Raw genomic sequence first — 17,295 nt, forward strand, 5'->3', positions numbered from 1 at the left:
AACACTAGGCGAGAGTTGCTGCTTTGTCATCAAGGAGCCGGCTCTTACCCTTGTAGCAGGTTCGAAAACGCGCGAAAATGACAGCTTCTCGAACAGCCATTTCGTGGGTTCTAGAGGAACTAGGGCACTTTATCCACCAACGGATCCATTTATCCATACTATCTTAGTCTAGCGATCCAGCGGAGCTACGCCGCGGCGAAGCGCGGAGCTCGGCACAGCGACTCCCTGTTTCTAGACGCAGATCCGGTTGCTAGGGACGCCGTTGCTAACCACCGGCAACACGCCGCAAATCATTGGTTCGGACTAGCGTAGTAGAGCTTTCGCTCTAAAAAAATATAATACTTCATGTTCTTGCGCAGTGCGAGAGCTGATTAGCAGCTTTGTTTTCTTACATGCAATCTGCAAAGGCACCGCGTCTTGGCTTGTTAAAGGTAGCGTATATGTAGCGTATATGAAGGTAGCGTATATGTCAACAGTTCGTGCATTAACTGTCCTTTCCACGACAGCTACGTGGTGATAAACTACCTGGGCTTCCGGCTGATGACGGAGCTGTCGCCGTACCTCTCGGACGCGGTGCAGCAGCTGCGAGACGTGTGGTACACGCAGTTCACCGGCATGTACACTCCGAGCGTCGAGCGCTGGCGCGCCTGCATGCACAGCATTGACCGCGCCGTGCCGCTGTACCTGCTCTACCTGTACTCGGACTACCTCAACACAAAGAAGAAATCAACTTTCAAGGAGGTCGTGGTGAGCACGCGAGGCTGCCTCAGTGGAGGCATTGCTGTTGTCCGCTGGTCCAGTCAGGCAAAAAGCCTTCGTCCCGCGGAGGACCACGGTACAGGAATGGACTGGCGCTTCCTTGCACGTCGTGGTAGTGTAACGTTATTTTTGCATCGAAATGTACATTTCTACGAACTTGCGATTGCGCTGTGGCGGTCCTCCGAGGAGGCACAGAGACCGACCTTGAGCCGTTGCCTAGCAACCACCGCAGCTGGCGGACGCCACGCGCTCACCGCGCCATCTGGCATGACGTCACACCGCTTGCCTCGTCGTTGCGCTCGCCTCCGCTCCCTTCGCCAGCTGTGTGCCATGCCTGCTTTCGCTACGTATATCCTGGCATAGCCGAGCTAAGCCAATGCCAGTTTTTTCATGTGCCGTAGTTTACACCGTGGGGCGCTCGCTTCCGGTGGAATGTAAAAGTGCATGTTCCTGAATTTCGGTGTGCCAAGAAAGGTAGGTCCTGAACGCTCCGTTCTAGCAAGCCCCTCAGTCCTCGTGTAGGTTTTTCACATTAAAGGAACGCTGAGGAAAAGTCGATGCGATTATTTTTCTCAGCAAAAAAAAAAATTATTTTCTGGGTCTTTTTGGCTATGTTAACGTTTGCCTACCAGCACAGGACGTGTTTATTGGATTTTAAAATATTCCAACCGAGGATTCAATCTAGAAACTTGGATTTAAGTCTTCCAGCCAGTCGACTCAAGCTCGTGACGTCCTTATTGGTCAGGACGGGATTCCGCCGTTTTGAAATTGATGGCGGTGCAGCGTAACCTCTGGTATCCGCGACAAAAAATCGGTGTAGACACACGCATTGTAATTCACAAATCTTTCAAGTGATGGCAGCACCCACCTGTATTTTTTTTTTCGTTTTCGTATTTTCTATCTTAAAAAAGCTCCGTTTTCGGTGAGGGCGGTCTGTGTGATTATAAATCTATATCCTAACGATACAGGCCAACTTCAGGTTGTCCCCATTGTCCCCTTATATAGTAATAATGCCAGGAAAATCGTCGACCTTGAGTTCTTACGCGGCATATAATTTTTCACGTCAGTTGACCGAGGAAAGTGACAAACTCTGACTAATCGCCCTCTACTCTCTCTACGTGGTGCTAGGCTAGGATGACCACTGACAAGATCGGTCGAGTGTTCACGGAGAACATCAACAGGACCAAATGGATGGACAGTTTCACCAAGTACATCGCAGAAAAAAAGGTGAGGTGTGCTCTACAAAAGAACGCTGCGCGCTGTTGCCTTACCAAATAAAGACACCGCCAGGAAGTGAAACGAAGTTTCAATATTGCATCGCTTGGCTTACTTGACAACTGCTTCATGGGCTTTAGATTTTTGCCTGGTTCTATGTTCTTGGGTTTCTTTTATCATTACCAGTGCTCCAAGCTTGCCTTGATAGTGCAGCGAACTGTTTTACTAGCGATGCGCTAAATTCCTTTATAGGCCACCAATTTCAACATATGCATTCCAAGGTGGGGTACTTTGCTCTCCTCCTAACGTTGATTCTAGCAGATGTCGTGAGATATCTGGGGTGACTACTCGTGCTAACTGTTCTGTGCCAAACTGCTTGTGGCTCACGAAGTGTATGGGTATTTATCTCGCAGATCATGTCCCAGAAGATCCTGAGTTTTTACCCCGTCTGGGTGGCCATCAAGGACAGATTCCTTGAACACATCGCACAGGCATGTTCTTTTTGAGCTTATTTTGTTACAGCATCTTTTATCATGTAATGAAACGATGGCCCTCGTTAAGATTTGTATAGGCTATTTTTTTCGACATTAATAACCTTTGTCCTATGTCTATTGAAATATGTATAGTGCACATACTAATCTATCTCGCGAAGAGGAATATTTCAGGGGAGTTGCGGGACGGCTGCTGCATCTCCCTCCCCCACACACTCACACATGCACTTCCGAAAAAAAAAATAAATGCACGGTGTACGTAGTATCGCCCCTTTATAGAGCTGTCTATAAATCCGTCCCTAATAATGCGCGAACCCATTCTCTTCCTTTATGTATTTGAGTGTGTATACCTGATAGGGACACGGAGGGGAGAGTTGTCTGATATTACTGGTGCGTCTAAAAGAAGCGTTATCAGCAGCAAGAAGTTCAACAACCGAAAGAGGTTAATTAAGTCCTCTGATGCGACCTGACCTGTCAAGCGCAATGCTCAAGCATGTTATAGGGCCAGTTCTGTGTCCATAATTATAACAAGAAAAAACCTTGCGGTTTCTCCAGCTTCCCACAGGGATGGGCCAGGAGGCCATCAAGCAGTACTTCATGTACATGCAACACTTCCGAGAGGATGTCTTCAAGGCCTACACGACGCAGAAAGCCAGGATGAAGCAGTAAGCGGAAAGAGGGAGCGTTATTCACTGTCATTGGGATCGTTGAAAAAAGCTTTGCTCTAACTGTTCATTACGTCAGACGGACCGAACTTACCTTAAAGACCCATTTGCTTTTGTTCACCCGGAATCTTAGTCGTAGCGCTTTGGATCCTTAAAATACTTTTAGTATTTTTTTTTTCAATCAGTGGGAGCATTAGACAATAACGGGAAGGTTTTTCCGACTATTCTTTCATACGCCAGTACGCATCATCATCAACCTGCAGTGGGCGCAGTCAGAGTGCTGCTGCTGATGATGATCACGTGACGGATGAAGAGACCTTACAGCCGCTCACTCCCGCTGATTTATCTGGGTTGTCGTTGCTCGTGGCCCTAACTTTTTAAACAGTTTTCGTACCGAAATATTGATGCTGCACTGGAAATGCAACACATTCTTCAGGCTTAGGGGGCAAAACGTGTGGTCCATAGTCTCACCTCTATTGTGGATAGGTCGAGAAGGTGCCTACATACGAATATAGTCTTATTTCGTGTACGACGTCCTCTCAGTACCCGATCGCTTGTGACCACCAACACCGCCAGGATACTGTCTAGGTGGTGTTGGTGATAGGCGGTAGCGCATCACCTGGACACTATCCAGAGGACGTTGCTATCAGTAGCATAATTTACTCTTCAAAGAGGATGGTCTTGTCCTTTTATCACAGTCACAGTGTAGGTGACATTTGCATTACGGCAAGGGCTTTGTATTGTAAAGATGCCTTGCTTCACGCGACCCAGCTCTGAGCTCCTTCACATTTTGTCACCAGGTGGCCTGGCAGCGTTTTTGACACGAATGTTGTCTACGACATGCAGAGACAGGCTGTCTGTAAGTAGATACCGTTGCATTTTGCTGTCAGTTTCCGAAACGGACCATTCGCTACATTCCGTTCGAATTCCGGCGTCTTCTGCGTTCGGCCTCTTATCGGCTGTGAAGTTAGGTACCCCGCGACCACCTACCCTGGGCTGCTTCCGCGCGGCGCCATTGCGCACGCTGTGATTGGTCCCGACGCGGCAAGCAGAAGCGTCTGGAGCCATCTTGGCGATCTGCGCATTCGCGGTGTCACCCCGCGGAAGCGCTTCACGGTAGTAACTGATCGCGGATCTCGCTATGCTATGACACTATGCTGCCGCAGGGGACGGGAAAACTTAGAAATGCAATTGCCTTGTATTATACAGCGTGCCGTTTTTTTTTTAAGCATGAAGCATAACAAGCGGTTCGTGACGAGTGTGAGTTAACGCCTGGGGTGCCCATGGGCTTCTTTTGAATTGAAGCCTTTTTACTCCTACTTAGAGGCGTGCAAAAACTCTCTGTAGGCCATCCACGACGAAGATGCCAGTACGTATACTTAAATCGTTGTGACCCAATTAAAGTAACGGGTTGCGTTTCCCTGCACTCCTCAGTGTCGACAATCAGCTCCTTTCTCTGTAAAACTTCATGGCATCAGGTTCGGCTGACCATGTCACATAGCTTGTAAGACGAGCGCTGTCATGTTTACACCACGATTAACATCGATGACCTTTTTCTCGTCTCTATATGAACAGACAACGTTTATTACTTATTTTTACGGCATGAGCCGTTATACGGAGCTCCCTTCGAGCCATCGCGTGGATGAAGCCCGTCCAAGGTCACCGATCGTAGCGACTAGGAGAGAAAGATGAGATAACGAATTGAGGGGCGGCGATGAGAGAAAGAAGGGAAGTAGGGGGATAAAACCGAGGAACACTTTTGCTGACAGAGATTGAAAGAAGAGATAAACTCAGTGATGTTTCCTGCTGCTCGCTGTCCGAATCGCGAAGCACGCTTATCTTAAGGTTGAGCGTAAATTAGCAACCCTCCCTTTGAGCAGCTTGTGATTTTAGACTGGCGAGCGCCGTCGCCTCGTCGACCACTTACCGTCGCTTACTTTCTCTTTATCCGCAGTCATCCCGATGGGTCTCTTCAACACATCAGTTCCCACCAACAGCTCGGTCTTGTAAGTTGGGGGTGCTGTCGGCTTGGCGCTGCTTTTCTCGATAGCGTATACCCTGTTGATACCGATATTTTTAGAGAGCTGACGCGGTAACTCGGCCATGCCCAGCTTTCCCGGACATCGCCAACTGGCGCAATCTGTCGGCCTGCAGTAGCGAACATCGCGTGACTCAGTGGCAATATTTTCATTCGTAATTGGGAGAAAACGAAGGAGTGCCGTGAGATACGGCGCGGAAAAGTTAACACTGCAGCGAGATGTCCACGTGATCGTAACGACAGCCTTCGCATTTTCACAGCGCAAGGGCAGAACTCATGTTGTCTTTTTTTTTTCCTTGCAGCGTTGTCCACTCTGCGCGCTATGGCGTCAGACAGGCAAAAGCTATGACGAGGATGATTTACGAGAAGAGTAAGTGCGAACAGCGACTGCACCGGAATTATTCATTAAATGCATCGCTCCATGAAGTGTTTACTGCTCTTGGCTACGTAGAGAAGTTTGAGTCCCAGCTGCCGTCGCCGAAGGAATAAATTAGAGTTATCGAACGGCAGCAACAAAAAGCCCATTCGGTCTTGTCAACATTTTCAGCACAAAATCTTGTGATCTTGGTTGCCGCTATTCAGAAGCCCATTAATGACCTTTGTTTCATTACGATCAAGTCTCCAGTTCAGTGCGCCAATTCTTTTGCGAGCAGCACGGTACACTATCGCGTACTTGTACTCAATTTCTCCATGGTTTTAAACTGCAGCGTGGGCAAGCAAGCCCACCACCTCGATACCCTTCGTCACTTCGCAAATAGAGACCACTGAATGCGAAAGATAACTGAATGTGCGCAAGTCCACAGCGGCTGCTTCCTGACACGACTGACCTAATCCTGATGGCGCGCTTCAGCAGATAACTTACTGTGTTCCCTCCACAACCACCACCTAGGCGTTTACCGAATCAAGCTCATCCTTATCCCATTATCGTAAAGAAAATATCTGTGGTGTCTCAGGGCAAACCTTGCGGAAAGGAGGCGTAAGAACTGGCTTAACCGTATTTCTACTATCTCGTTTATGTCCTCGCTCACGGCTAGTTTGTTCTCTTAAAACAGTACCGCCCCCTAGCGCAGGGTAGTGAAAGCCCCTTCGGGGCCCGATCTCTGATTAGGAAGAGCATGCAAACCAGTTTATTCGCGTTAGACACTCGTCGTTTCTCGTGATGTGGCATGGGGCTCCAGGTAAAGGGAACGTGAAGCGATGGCTTGACCAGAACTGTTGTAAGTGAGCGAGTAAGTGTTGCCAATCAGTTTGGTAGACAGGTGGCGGTAAAAAAAATCGCAGTGCCATGCATACCACTGCATTTAAACTACCTACGTCAAAGCAGTTCGGTTATCTGATCGACGAAATATCCCCTCGCCTTCTCTGCGCAGGCTACTACTACGACACGGGCAAAGTGTTCCCCGAGATGGTGTGGAGCGAGACTTCGGCGCAGAATTTCGAGAAACAGCTCATGTGTTTCGCAAATCAGTACAGCAAACTCGATGACCCCGCGAATCCGGGGCGCAAGGTGACTTCTTTCTACTCTTCGTTCTTTTCGTTTTCCACTTTGGCGGGCATCGTCCTTTTTAGAAAGAACAAAATTACCTCCTGGCTTCGGCTTCCTTCGGCACCTCTTGGTCCGGCATTTTAACCACACGTGAAAGGTGTTGTGAATCTACTTATCGATGTATCAAACTTTTCAAACCACATATAGTTTTTTGATCTTCAGCCTGTGGTTTCCATTACTACTCCACGAATTTTTTATATCGAGTGCGCAAAGAACGTGCTTACCGCTACGAAGTTGGTAGCCGCCATGCCACCTGCAAGTTGAGTGCCGTATCAAAACATGGCGGTGGCCGGTGGCCGAACACGAACCGCGGTAGAGTTCCTGCGTCAGCCATTTTGCACACACACTGAACCTCCTATCGTTCGGCCTGTTGTGCATACACTCTAAACATGAATACGCATATATGGGACTTACTCCCTTTTTACTGCTTTCTGTTTGGAGTGCAGAGCCGGGTTGGAGCTGCCGGTGAGTAATACCCCGTTGCGAATCGAGTGAGGGACAAGCGGTTTGTCCGTGAGGAGAGACTCCCTTTGGAAAGACGAGAAGGAATAATAGTGGAGGAGGGGGATACGGATGATGGTCGTGGCAACGCAGTTACTCCCATAGGAAAAAAATGCGAGAACCCTTTGGCAATTGAAGTGTTGAGAGGCGAAAGCCGAGGACACTATGCCGTGACGACTTCCGGAGGATGTGACGTCACATCGTTCCTGTGGCTATATCGATACCCAAATTATACATCTTTCGGGGATCTTAAGTGTTAATTACGCTTAATTACACATTTCTCCATCTAATCTAACGCAAATTCGACCACTCTGTGACAATTTTCACTATGCCGTGACGACTTTCGGTGGATGTGACGTCACACCGTTCCCGTGGCTATATCGACGTCCGCGCTATTTCGACGCAATTTCGACAATCTTGCCTATAATTAATTAATTCATCTACAGTCATCAAACTTGGCTTCTAGATTCATTTTTTCTTCCTCTATCTGGAGCAACCATTGGTTTTCTTCTTTCTTAGTTCCCGAGTTAAACGCGTGTGACACGCTTTGTTAACGGACAACAGTATGAGCCATTAAAGGCTCTCGCCTTAACTCCAGAGCCGATTTGAATCCTTTATGACTTTGTGTCCTCAGCGCACTTTTTTTTCTCTCTCTTTACACTGTACAACGCATTCTTTATGTATCCTCCTCTGTTCTCCTCACCGGCGCAGCTGAACGGATCGGACGTGCAGGAGTCGCTGTTCGAAGAAAGCGCCGCCATCACGCCTGCCTTCAAGGTGCGAAACTTCTGTCGCTAAGCTTAGAGTAGAATTCGTCATTTCGTAGGCGCCTTGCAACCTGGTCAAGCTGCGGTTTCATGCACTCAGAGACATCGTGTGTACTTTGGGCTTCGTGTACTCTCATCAGCACAGCTGTTTCTTAAACTCCCACATCTTTGCCACTCATCTTCGTCTTGGTTGCGCCCGGCAATGCCTTGCAGTAGGTCGGCTGCAGCGCGTCGTGCACCGTTTCGTTCATGCATCTAAATGCACGCCTCATTTTTCTTTGTTTTTTTTTTTTTTGAGGGGGGGGGGGGCGGATACACGCCTGTCATCATCTCTTCTTTCTCGGAGTAAGGAGGAACCAACCAAAATGGGAGACCTTTTCTTTTTCTATGACGCCTCGAACGCCATCTCAGTGCATGAAATGATCGCGAGGGATTGAAATAAACGCGTGGAAGAGTTCCAGAGAACGACTAAGAGCTCCATTAATCAGTACGGAGTGGAAAGAACCTAGGTGGGACGCATTTTGTGGGAACTCTCAGGTGATCAAAAGCAGCTTACTAACATCGCTGGAAGGGATATTATGCAGTAGCTGATTGTTGTCAGTACTCGGGCTTTGGGCAAAACCTGGCAGGCTAACGAAAAGGCTTGAAAATTACTGGGTTAACTTTGAGACACAGTGGCGTGGATGGCACAAGACGAAAAGCGTAGTCGGGGGCGGCCGAGTGCAGTAGGAAGGTATCTGCTGGGATAGAGTGCGCATAGATGTCGTAGGACAGGGTTTGTACGTGACTGGGCTCGCGATTAAGGAATCAAGGAATCAAGGAATTAAGGAATCAACGCCGAGAGGCGTTGATTCCTTAATTGATAACGAGGGCACAACCCTATTTCCGCACCTGTGGGCCTACTGCTTCCAATATCCCTGTAATGGAAACAACCAAACAAAAATTGCGAGTTGCAGCGAGTCGCTATTTTAAGTGGTAGCTTTGAAGCCTCATTGCAGCAAAAAGCCGGTGGCAACCGGTGTTCCCCCAAAAAATTCTGATTGGCTGGCGGGCAGTGACGTCATCAGCGACGGCATCAGAGTGCAGAAATCCTATTGGCTGGAGGGATCTGACCCCACCAGACCGGAAGTGAAGTTCTTCGTGTGAACCCTCCGCCTGCCAACCGTGGGAGGTGGTATATGGAGAGACAATATTACTCGGAAAGAGCAACCTGGCTGTCTCAAGCACCACCTGTCACTTCCGGCAAAGGCATCAACGGCTTCAAATGCCGTCGCATTGCCAACTCGTAATGGAATTAGGTGGCACTGCGTTTTCTTTTTTTTTTTTTCACGCCCAGTTCATCGGCTTTGTGACGCCTCTTTCCAGGCCTTCCATCAGCTGCTGAACGTCTTCAGAATATGGCAGAGAGACTTCCGCATGATGAACGCCGAGCACCTTTCGTCGGATAAGCTCTTCTTCATATACTACGTTCTGGTGAGCCTCGCTTTACCGACGGGTTTCGTTTTGTGGCGCAGGACGATTTCGTAAGACTTCACTGACGCAGCACAAAAGAAAGTGGGAGTGGTGAAAGCGAGAAGGGCGCCAATGGAAACGCATGGCGTGGAGAGTGTCTTTCAGTCTACTTTTTTCTTTTGCGTGACAGAAAGACAGATCTTTGGTGCGCTTAAAAAAAGTTTATTAAAAGTTATTAAGCCAGCCTGCTGCTGCCTCTTTCTTAAATGGGTACAGACACAAAATTTTGAAGCAAACGATATGTTTAACCTGGTTATAACGAAATAATGGATATAATGAAGGAATGCATGACGTTTCCCTTGGAACCTCGGTCAACATGGTCTATAACGAAGCTACGGCTATAACGAAGTTAACACCAGGCCCCTTATACTTTGTTGTAACGAGGTTCAAATGTAATGTTTCGTGGGCGTAAGGTGATGCCTTCTGGCAAATTTCAGTCTCATGCGTTGATTGGAACATACGATTTTGAACGTTGTCCGAGGAGCCACTCGCAACTCCACCCTCATGGAGTGACGTCAAGGTGAACTTGCGCTAATTATTTTGTCGTCATGAAATCCACTGGTTGATCACTGGAACAACTACTGCTTTCCGGCGACGCCGACATAATCAGGATTGGGGTAGTCCAGGTTAGCCGGTCGACCGTGACGTCATGATGCACTTCAGCGCTGGCGCCGACCGAGACCGTAACTGCCGGTACAAAATCGTTGGTAGTTAACGCTGCAACGTGTTATTTTTAGCTCATTTTCATGATCACGATGGGTTTCTTTCAAAGCATAAAAACAGACACCCAAAAACTGCGTCTGTACCCTTTTAACTCCTGTTGTTTTGAGGCGTCTTTTATCGACTTTTCGAGCCTCTAGTGTACCTCCTCCTCTCTTGCTTAATTCGTGCTATATTCATTCTAGGACAACTGCGTCAAGGCCAACCAGGACTACATGACGTACCAGATGTACAGCACCAACGAAGCCCTTGTAAAAGAGAGGTGAAGATTGTTGACTTTGGTGTAGCGGGGTGCTTTCGTGCTTTTTCAAAGCCTGTCGTGTTGCAGCGATGCGTGTTACATACGGAGGCGCATACAGCGTTTTGTCAGTGCTGTGGCCGCGTCGCACACAGTTTCAAACCGAGATGAAAGAACGCTTATAGCTAAATCCTAGTAACGTTGTCAAATGAAGTCTCAGTAACTACAGGCGCGTCAGCAGACCCGACACCGATGAATTTGATTCCTAACATACAGGGCTGCGCTTTCAGTTCAGAGCTGTTTGAGGTACACAATTCTTTAAACCGCACTTCGAAATTCAGGCCATTTTGTGACTGTCTTTCACAAGGAAGCAAGCTTCACGAGCAGGAAGTCACTAAACATATTCTGAAGCAAACGTTCACGAATGAGCAGTTCGTCCACGGCTACTGGCAGTATCTCTAGACGGTCTTAAAACTCAGCGAGCTTCATTTGCACAAAATATTGGGGCATTTAGAGAGCTTCGAAATCTGGGCTAAATTTTTGTAGTGACAACTCGTTCTTTTTTTCCGACCTGTTCGTTACTGGTCAGCCTCGCCTTTGATAAAGACAGTCATTTGATATGTTTCAGCCTTGACGTCAAAGGTTGTGTAATTACCACCAGTGCTAGAGGAACCAAGTAATAAATCAGGTGCTCCTTGAATTTTCTGACGAGACGATCAGTGCGAGAGAGCAATTATGGCGGCTCTAAATTAAATACCCTCAGATGTATAATGTCTTCGCATGGACGAAAGCTTCACCACGTTTATCGCAATCAGAAATCCATGTCTTTTTCGGAGATTCTCTTATAAGAAGGTCGACTAACCTTTGCCTTAAAGGGTCTCTGAAACACCTTCCTAGGGGAGCACATCAACCTGTTCATTCACTGCATTTGGTTGTTATGAACACCCAAGCTTAATAATACACTTAGGCACGCAGCAAAGAACCCACAATCACGCGCGAAAGTTAGCGAGCCCTACCCGGTGACTTTTTCATGCTCGCACCCTCCTCCGTCGCACGCTCCTGCGTATACCGGTTCAGAGAAGGCTATTGGTTAGATTCTTTCAGACACCAAGTGGCCACCATGACCGCGGCCATGATAGCTCAGACAGGTCAGGAAGCAACGCCTCCGGCCGGAAGGCCGGCTGAGGAGCGCCGACCTTTCAGCGTGCAAAAAGTGACGAGAGAAGAGGGAAAGGCGCGAAAGCGTTGAAATGCATGTTTTGACTACGCATAACTCAGCTTTTACAACGCCCATCAAACACTCTCGCTGAAGGATATTCGTGAAGCGGAGTCCTTTAACATACCAGGCATACCTCAACTTTATTGCAGCCCCTTTCAGAGCTCCTTTAATCGTCGCCATCTTGTTCGCCTCGATCTCTGGCGCAGGGTGACGATGGCGTTGCAGAACTCTCGCGAGTTCTCGCGGGTCTTCGAGTGCCCCGCGGGCAGCGCCATGAACCCCCAGCAGAAGTGCAACGCCTGGGGCGGCTAGCCATCGCCGGTCGAGTACCACAGTGTGCAGAGCTGATGGAAGCCATGACTGAGCAGGGCAAGAGAAGCTCCTCCCCCTTCCACCATCACAGAGCGAGCAGAGAGGAGGAAACCATTGTGTGGAGCCGCGGACACACCAGCTGTGCAGCCTTGCCTCCTTGTGCACACGGCCCTTGGCCGCGAGACAGGGAACCCCCTTGCGCCCCACGAATAAAGTGTCATTGTCTTTTGTCATCTTTACACCAGTGATGTGCGTGCACTGTTGGTGGGTCGATAAAGGGCTGCGCTATCAGCGCCGGCACTACGGACTGTCTATGCTATGTTCTCGGCAACAGCAGCAGCCGTAGACGAGCCAGCTGTATGGCTGTACGAATAGTACTTTTCTCAAGCCGAATATAATACGAATAGTGTAGCTCCACTTCCGAACAGTAATACCAATAGTAAACCTGAAGACCGAAATTTGCTGTGGCTTAGCTCAGCTAGGTCAGGACATTCATAGCGAAGGGTACGTTAGGCGCCGAGCATGTTATGCTCGGCGCATGGCAACCGGTTGGCATGGTTGCCATGGTTACGGCGCATGCGCAGTACTGGCCTGAGACGACCGCCCGAAACACGCCGCTGAATAGCCTAGTGTAGCTTTCGCTACAATATAATTGTGATAGCACCAAATAGAGTAGAAATTGAATATTAGTAGTAGAGAACTAGAGCGAAACATTGAAACGATGGTTGTGGCACTGCTTTATGTTAAAAGGTTAAGAAGTTTGAGCTGTGCAACTAGCTATAGCTGCAAAAAAACATCTCCAATAACGAGTTGCAACACTGACTATTAAGGCCAAGTTATAGGCATAGAAAAATTACCATTTGCTTGGTTTTGTCAAAAACACTTTCCCAAGCATTTCACCCCAGAAAAACCCAGCATCCGGCCAGAGGAAGTTTTGTATACATTAGAAAAACGGTGGGTACCCGACGGCACTAGAATCACAACGAAGGAAATGAGGCTGGTGGCATCTACACGTATGTGCTATGGCCTCCAAGATCCAGCATCAAGGCAGGGTTTTCCTGAATTTGAGTTCTGCCGTGTAGTCCAGGCTTAGAGGCCACGCACAAGCATTATGAACGTCCCCACACAAATGGACCGCGTCGTGGCGCTTTATCCTTCACCTTCGTCATATACCTTTGCGGAAGGATGGTGCGTGGCATCGGTGTGGGATTTTTATGAAACATTCGTCGAGGAAAAATACGGCCGGCCTTCTTCGAACTTCCTGCCTTCATTCGAGAACTATTCGAGAAGTTGAGAACATATTCATTTCGATTAATCTTGAAAATAGCCGCCACGGTGGCTCAGTGGTTATGGCACTCGGCTGCTGACCCGAAAGAAGCGGATTCGATCCCGGCCGCGGCGGCTAGAATTTCTTTGGAGAAGAAATTCTAGAGGCCCGTGTACTGTGCGATGTCAGTGCACGTTAAAGAACACCAGGTGGTCGAAATTTCCGGAGCCCTTCACTACGGCGTCTCTCATAGCCTTAGTCGCTTTGGGACGTTAAACCCCATAAACCTAAACCAAACATCCTGAGTCGCTTTGGGACGCTAAAGCCCTATAAACTAAACCAAACTAATTTTGACAATACACTATTCGTTTCGTTGGAATAACCGGTGAGGACGATATTCCATTCGGTATTTGAAATTTTCGAGTATTTGCTTACCCCTAGCCAGCTGGGATGACGGTAACTTGGGCGGAGCTCAAGTAAAGCTCAGCGACGTAGAGCTCCTAAACTCTCTTTTGTACGTATTAGCATGAAATAAGTTATTTGGTACTCTTGTGTCATTGTAGACACGACCGCAGAACTGGAAAGCACCGTAGAGCAGGTGAGACATAGCGGCGATTGCCGATCGAGTCTATCCAGAAACGAAACTGTTCATTTGTGCCGACGCTTGTTCGAATCCCACTCGGTATTTTTTTTTTCTGCTGAACACCCCTACGGCGAAAAATTTCGGAATGTTTCCGATAGTTTTGTTTCACGTTCATCATCAGATTAGCCGTGGTTTCTACGACCGACGGGCCGACGGTTGGTTAAATTTCCTTCTCGGATGCGGCTGTTAATTCTGTGCTAACGCTTGCCACGACTATGGAAACATCAAAGACCATGCGCGCCGCTCTTACTTCACGCCTAATTGTAAATGTTAAAGCAGACTCAATATCACAAGTTATTGCTTCTGGCTGGAAGGTGAAATTGCTTTTACAGGTGCGCCGTTGACCTCAACGGAATGGAGGAGTAGACAGGTACTTCTGGCGGCGTTGAAACAAAAGGCACTCGTCGTTGCCCACATAAGATGCCAGGTAGGAAAAATTTACTACACTTTGTACATTATGATCACAAAAGGAAAAAAAAAAGTGCCGAGAACGAGAGTCCAGTTTTCAAAGTCTGCGTAATTTCGCCGTTCACACTGCGCGGTTTATTGCAAGTACATGTTTCGAATTAGGCGCGTATGGAAATTAGCAAATCATATTCAGGGTGTTTACCTCGAGAAGGTTATTTGTTACGACCACATCAACCACGTGTTAGATCTATTAGCCAATACAAATTCGAAATTCCCGCTTTCCAGCACTCCCGGGCTGGAAATTTCTGCGCTCATCTACGGCGCTATCGGTTTCCCCACGCACGAAGGTGAACAGCTCGAGAAGGATCACCTTCGGCGCACACAAGTGCCCCTGGTGTCAAAAGCATACATCTTTAATTGCTTCGAAAGCTATACTTGTTCGGTACAGTGACCATCCGATGTCCGACGCACCGATGGTTGACGCTTAAATTAGTCGTGTCTCACGCCACTGTTGCTTCTATAATAACGCTTATCACAACTGTTGAAACGTCGCAGATCATTCGTTTTCTTTTTACTTTCTTTAGTTGATTGATTTCCACGCCTAGATGGAAACGTTAAAACAGTGTCGATAGCACACCTATGCCAAGTTCTTGCTTCTGCTGGCCGGAAGATGTGCGCTCCTGCTTTTACTGAAATGGTTCACCGAAGTGTTAGAGTGTCCAGTGTCTCGGTGTTGTTAAATTGTCTGATGCTGTGTAAAACGTATTCGCCCGTGGTGTTCATGGACAGGAGAATGCTGGCCACCACCACAGTCTTCACGAAGGCGCCGGTCAGAATCTGCAAGGGAGAAAGGGGTACGAGAGGGATGAATGTACGCATGTGCGATAGAAATCGCAGTGGAGAGCCACTTGTCTTTCAATTCGGTCAAGTTTTATCTCAGTGGAGAACAGGTAAGTGCTATAGATGTTACCACCAACCGACCTCTCCTCTCCTCCTCTCCTCTCATTAAAATTCCTTTCACTCTCTCTCTCTGCAAAAACATTTCGAAACAAGTCTGAAAGTATAAACACACTGTAGTATGACCATGTGTACTAGACGCCACTCCAAGAAGATGTAGTTGAATCCGACATTCAGTCCTAACACTGAAAGTCGTTAATGGTGAACATCTAGTACCCTTAATGCACAGACATTAATCATTCAAGCTCATTACCCTTTTAAAAGACTACATACACCTAATTTTATTGCGCGTTTTCTTCTGTCAAACGATGCGTTAGGCAATTAGAATACATGGGTTGCGGGGTAGTATTTGCCTACAACCGCTAAATAATTTATAATTAAATTTCTCCTCTTATGCTGTTTTGGTTTCGGTTTCGTCGACCGAACGACGACTGTGACGTCAAGTTGATGTTTTGGTCACGTAATCCACTAGAAAAAACTAATATAATCGCTGATATGTAGTTTTAATTTACTACTACATTTAATCCAGCCTCTTACAAGACCTGGTAATGACAAAAAATTACCTGTAAGCAATTGTATAGCTGAATTTTAATGCCTCATGTGACCTAAACACCAACTACGCACCAGTCACCATTCGACTGATGAAACCAAAACCGAACCGACACCGAAACAGCGTCAAGAAGAAATTCAGTTATAAATTATTTAGCAGTCGTACACGAATACCACAGGGTGTTCCATGTATACAAATGTCTAACGCATTTTTCGAGAGAAGAAAACACGGAAGCAAAAATTTGGCGTTTATAGTCCTTTGAAGGTATAAAGTGGATAGCCCCGAAGCGCCCTCACAGGCAAAAACGCCTTGAGGACGACAAAGCAGACAGCGCGAGCCACACCATGCTCACGGCTGATAGGCAAAGCTGACGTCTTTGTCAGCTGCTCCCTCGCCTTCAAGTGTCGCGCCGCCTCCAGTAAATGCGGGTCCACCTCAACAACCCGATATCAAGTTATACCGCACATTTCGCCCAGGCACAGACGACAGCGGGATTTACATGGCTGCGACTGAGTAGCAGCGAGACCGTTTTGTTGCGGAAGCAACACTACGCGAGTTGCCGAGCCATTTCGCGGAGCTGATGAAAGTCCACACTGCGCATGCGCGAGGAGCGCTGACGTCACACGGCGCAAAGCTGGCGCGCCGCCGCCGTCGCTGCGCGGGTGACTCACAGGTGCCGCCGCCGCGCTCGCCAGTAGCGCATGCGCAGTAGCGGCGCATAGCTAGCGTGCCGAGGCCGCCGCCTCTGCCGCGCGCTCTCCATCGCCTCTCTCTCTCTCTCTCTCTCTCTCCTCGTTGCTTTCGCAATCCTCTAGGTTTAACCAGAGCTAAACCACTGCCAATTTTCTTTTTTCTTCTCGCGTCGATGCCATGTAGACGGTTCACTTCGCTGTAGAGAGTCGCAGCGCAGTGCCTGCGCCAGCAGGGGGTTAGATCGAGACGCGACTGCGCCCACAAAAAAAAATGCATGTAAACTGGAAAGCGCGTCGCAGCGAGGGGAGGGGGAATTGGGAGCCCTGAGTTAGCGGTAAAAAAAAAGCATTTGCGGCAGGCCGGGCGAGTCGGTAGGGAAGTTTTCTCAAAGTGCAAGCTGGCGAAGCTGTCAAGATGCCAGAAATCGCGATAGCCGAAAGCGGATGGGGTCGAGCCGGATATGGCCGCCTCGCCCTAATTTCCAGCTGAGACGCAATGCGGCAGCACTATCGCGAAAGTTTCGATGCGCAGCCATGTAAACAGTGGCTTATCGCAGCGGCCGCTGCGCCATCCCTCCAATGCGCTGTCGCAGCTTCGGAGATGAATTGCGCGACACGCCCCTCTTTGGTGTCATTAACGTTGTTCGTCCTCTTTTAAATAATGCTTCAAATATGTCGATGATTAATAGAAAATAACCTACAGGAAAATGAAAACAATGGCCAACGAAAGGTATGCTACATAGAGTTATATTCCTGTCTTGAGAATTTCTCCTTTTCTGTGAATACTGCTGCAAC

At 48.2% G+C, this 17,295-nt stretch overlaps 2 protein-coding genes across 2 annotated transcripts in view; one reads left to right on the forward strand and one right to left on the reverse strand.

The window, feature by feature from the left end:
* LOC149364439 (membrane metallo-endopeptidase-like 1) overlaps positions 1-12,178 on the forward strand; it is a 37,150-nt gene extending 24,972 nt beyond the window's left edge. Inside the window, exons 15-26 of the mRNA XM_089570115.1 lie at positions 507-747; positions 1,888-1,986; positions 2,388-2,465; positions 3,021-3,130; positions 3,931-3,989; positions 5,085-5,136; positions 5,471-5,538; positions 6,539-6,675; positions 7,927-7,992; positions 9,348-9,455; positions 10,400-10,476; positions 11,878-12,178. Of these exons, the coding sequence (XP_089426241.1) occupies positions 507-747; positions 1,888-1,986; positions 2,388-2,465; positions 3,021-3,130; positions 3,931-3,989; positions 5,085-5,136; positions 5,471-5,538; positions 6,539-6,675; positions 7,927-7,992; positions 9,348-9,455; positions 10,400-10,476; positions 11,878-11,983 (1,201 nt within the window). The 3' untranslated portion in view covers positions 11,984-12,178. The remainder of the gene's footprint in view (positions 1-506; positions 748-1,887; positions 1,987-2,387; positions 2,466-3,020; positions 3,131-3,930; positions 3,990-5,084; positions 5,137-5,470; positions 5,539-6,538; positions 6,676-7,926; positions 7,993-9,347; positions 9,456-10,399; positions 10,477-11,877) is intronic.
* A 2,520-nt stretch (positions 12,179-14,698) lies between these two features.
* The window catches only part of LOC149364440 (uncharacterized), a 29,454-nt gene continuing 26,857 nt past the window's right edge, over positions 14,699-17,295 (reverse strand). Inside the window, exon 18 of the mRNA XM_089568699.1 lies at positions 14,699-15,138. Coding sequence (XP_089424825.1) covers positions 15,001-15,138 — 138 coding nt within the window. The 3' untranslated portion in view covers positions 14,699-15,000. The remainder of the gene's footprint in view (positions 15,139-17,295) is intronic.

Source organism: Amblyomma mixtum, chromosome 2, assembly GCF_055824585.1.
Source record: "Amblyomma mixtum isolate Tamu chromosome 2, ASM5582458v1, whole genome shotgun sequence".
Lineage (NCBI taxonomy): Eukaryota > Metazoa > Arthropoda > Arachnida > Ixodida > Ixodidae > Amblyomma > Amblyomma mixtum.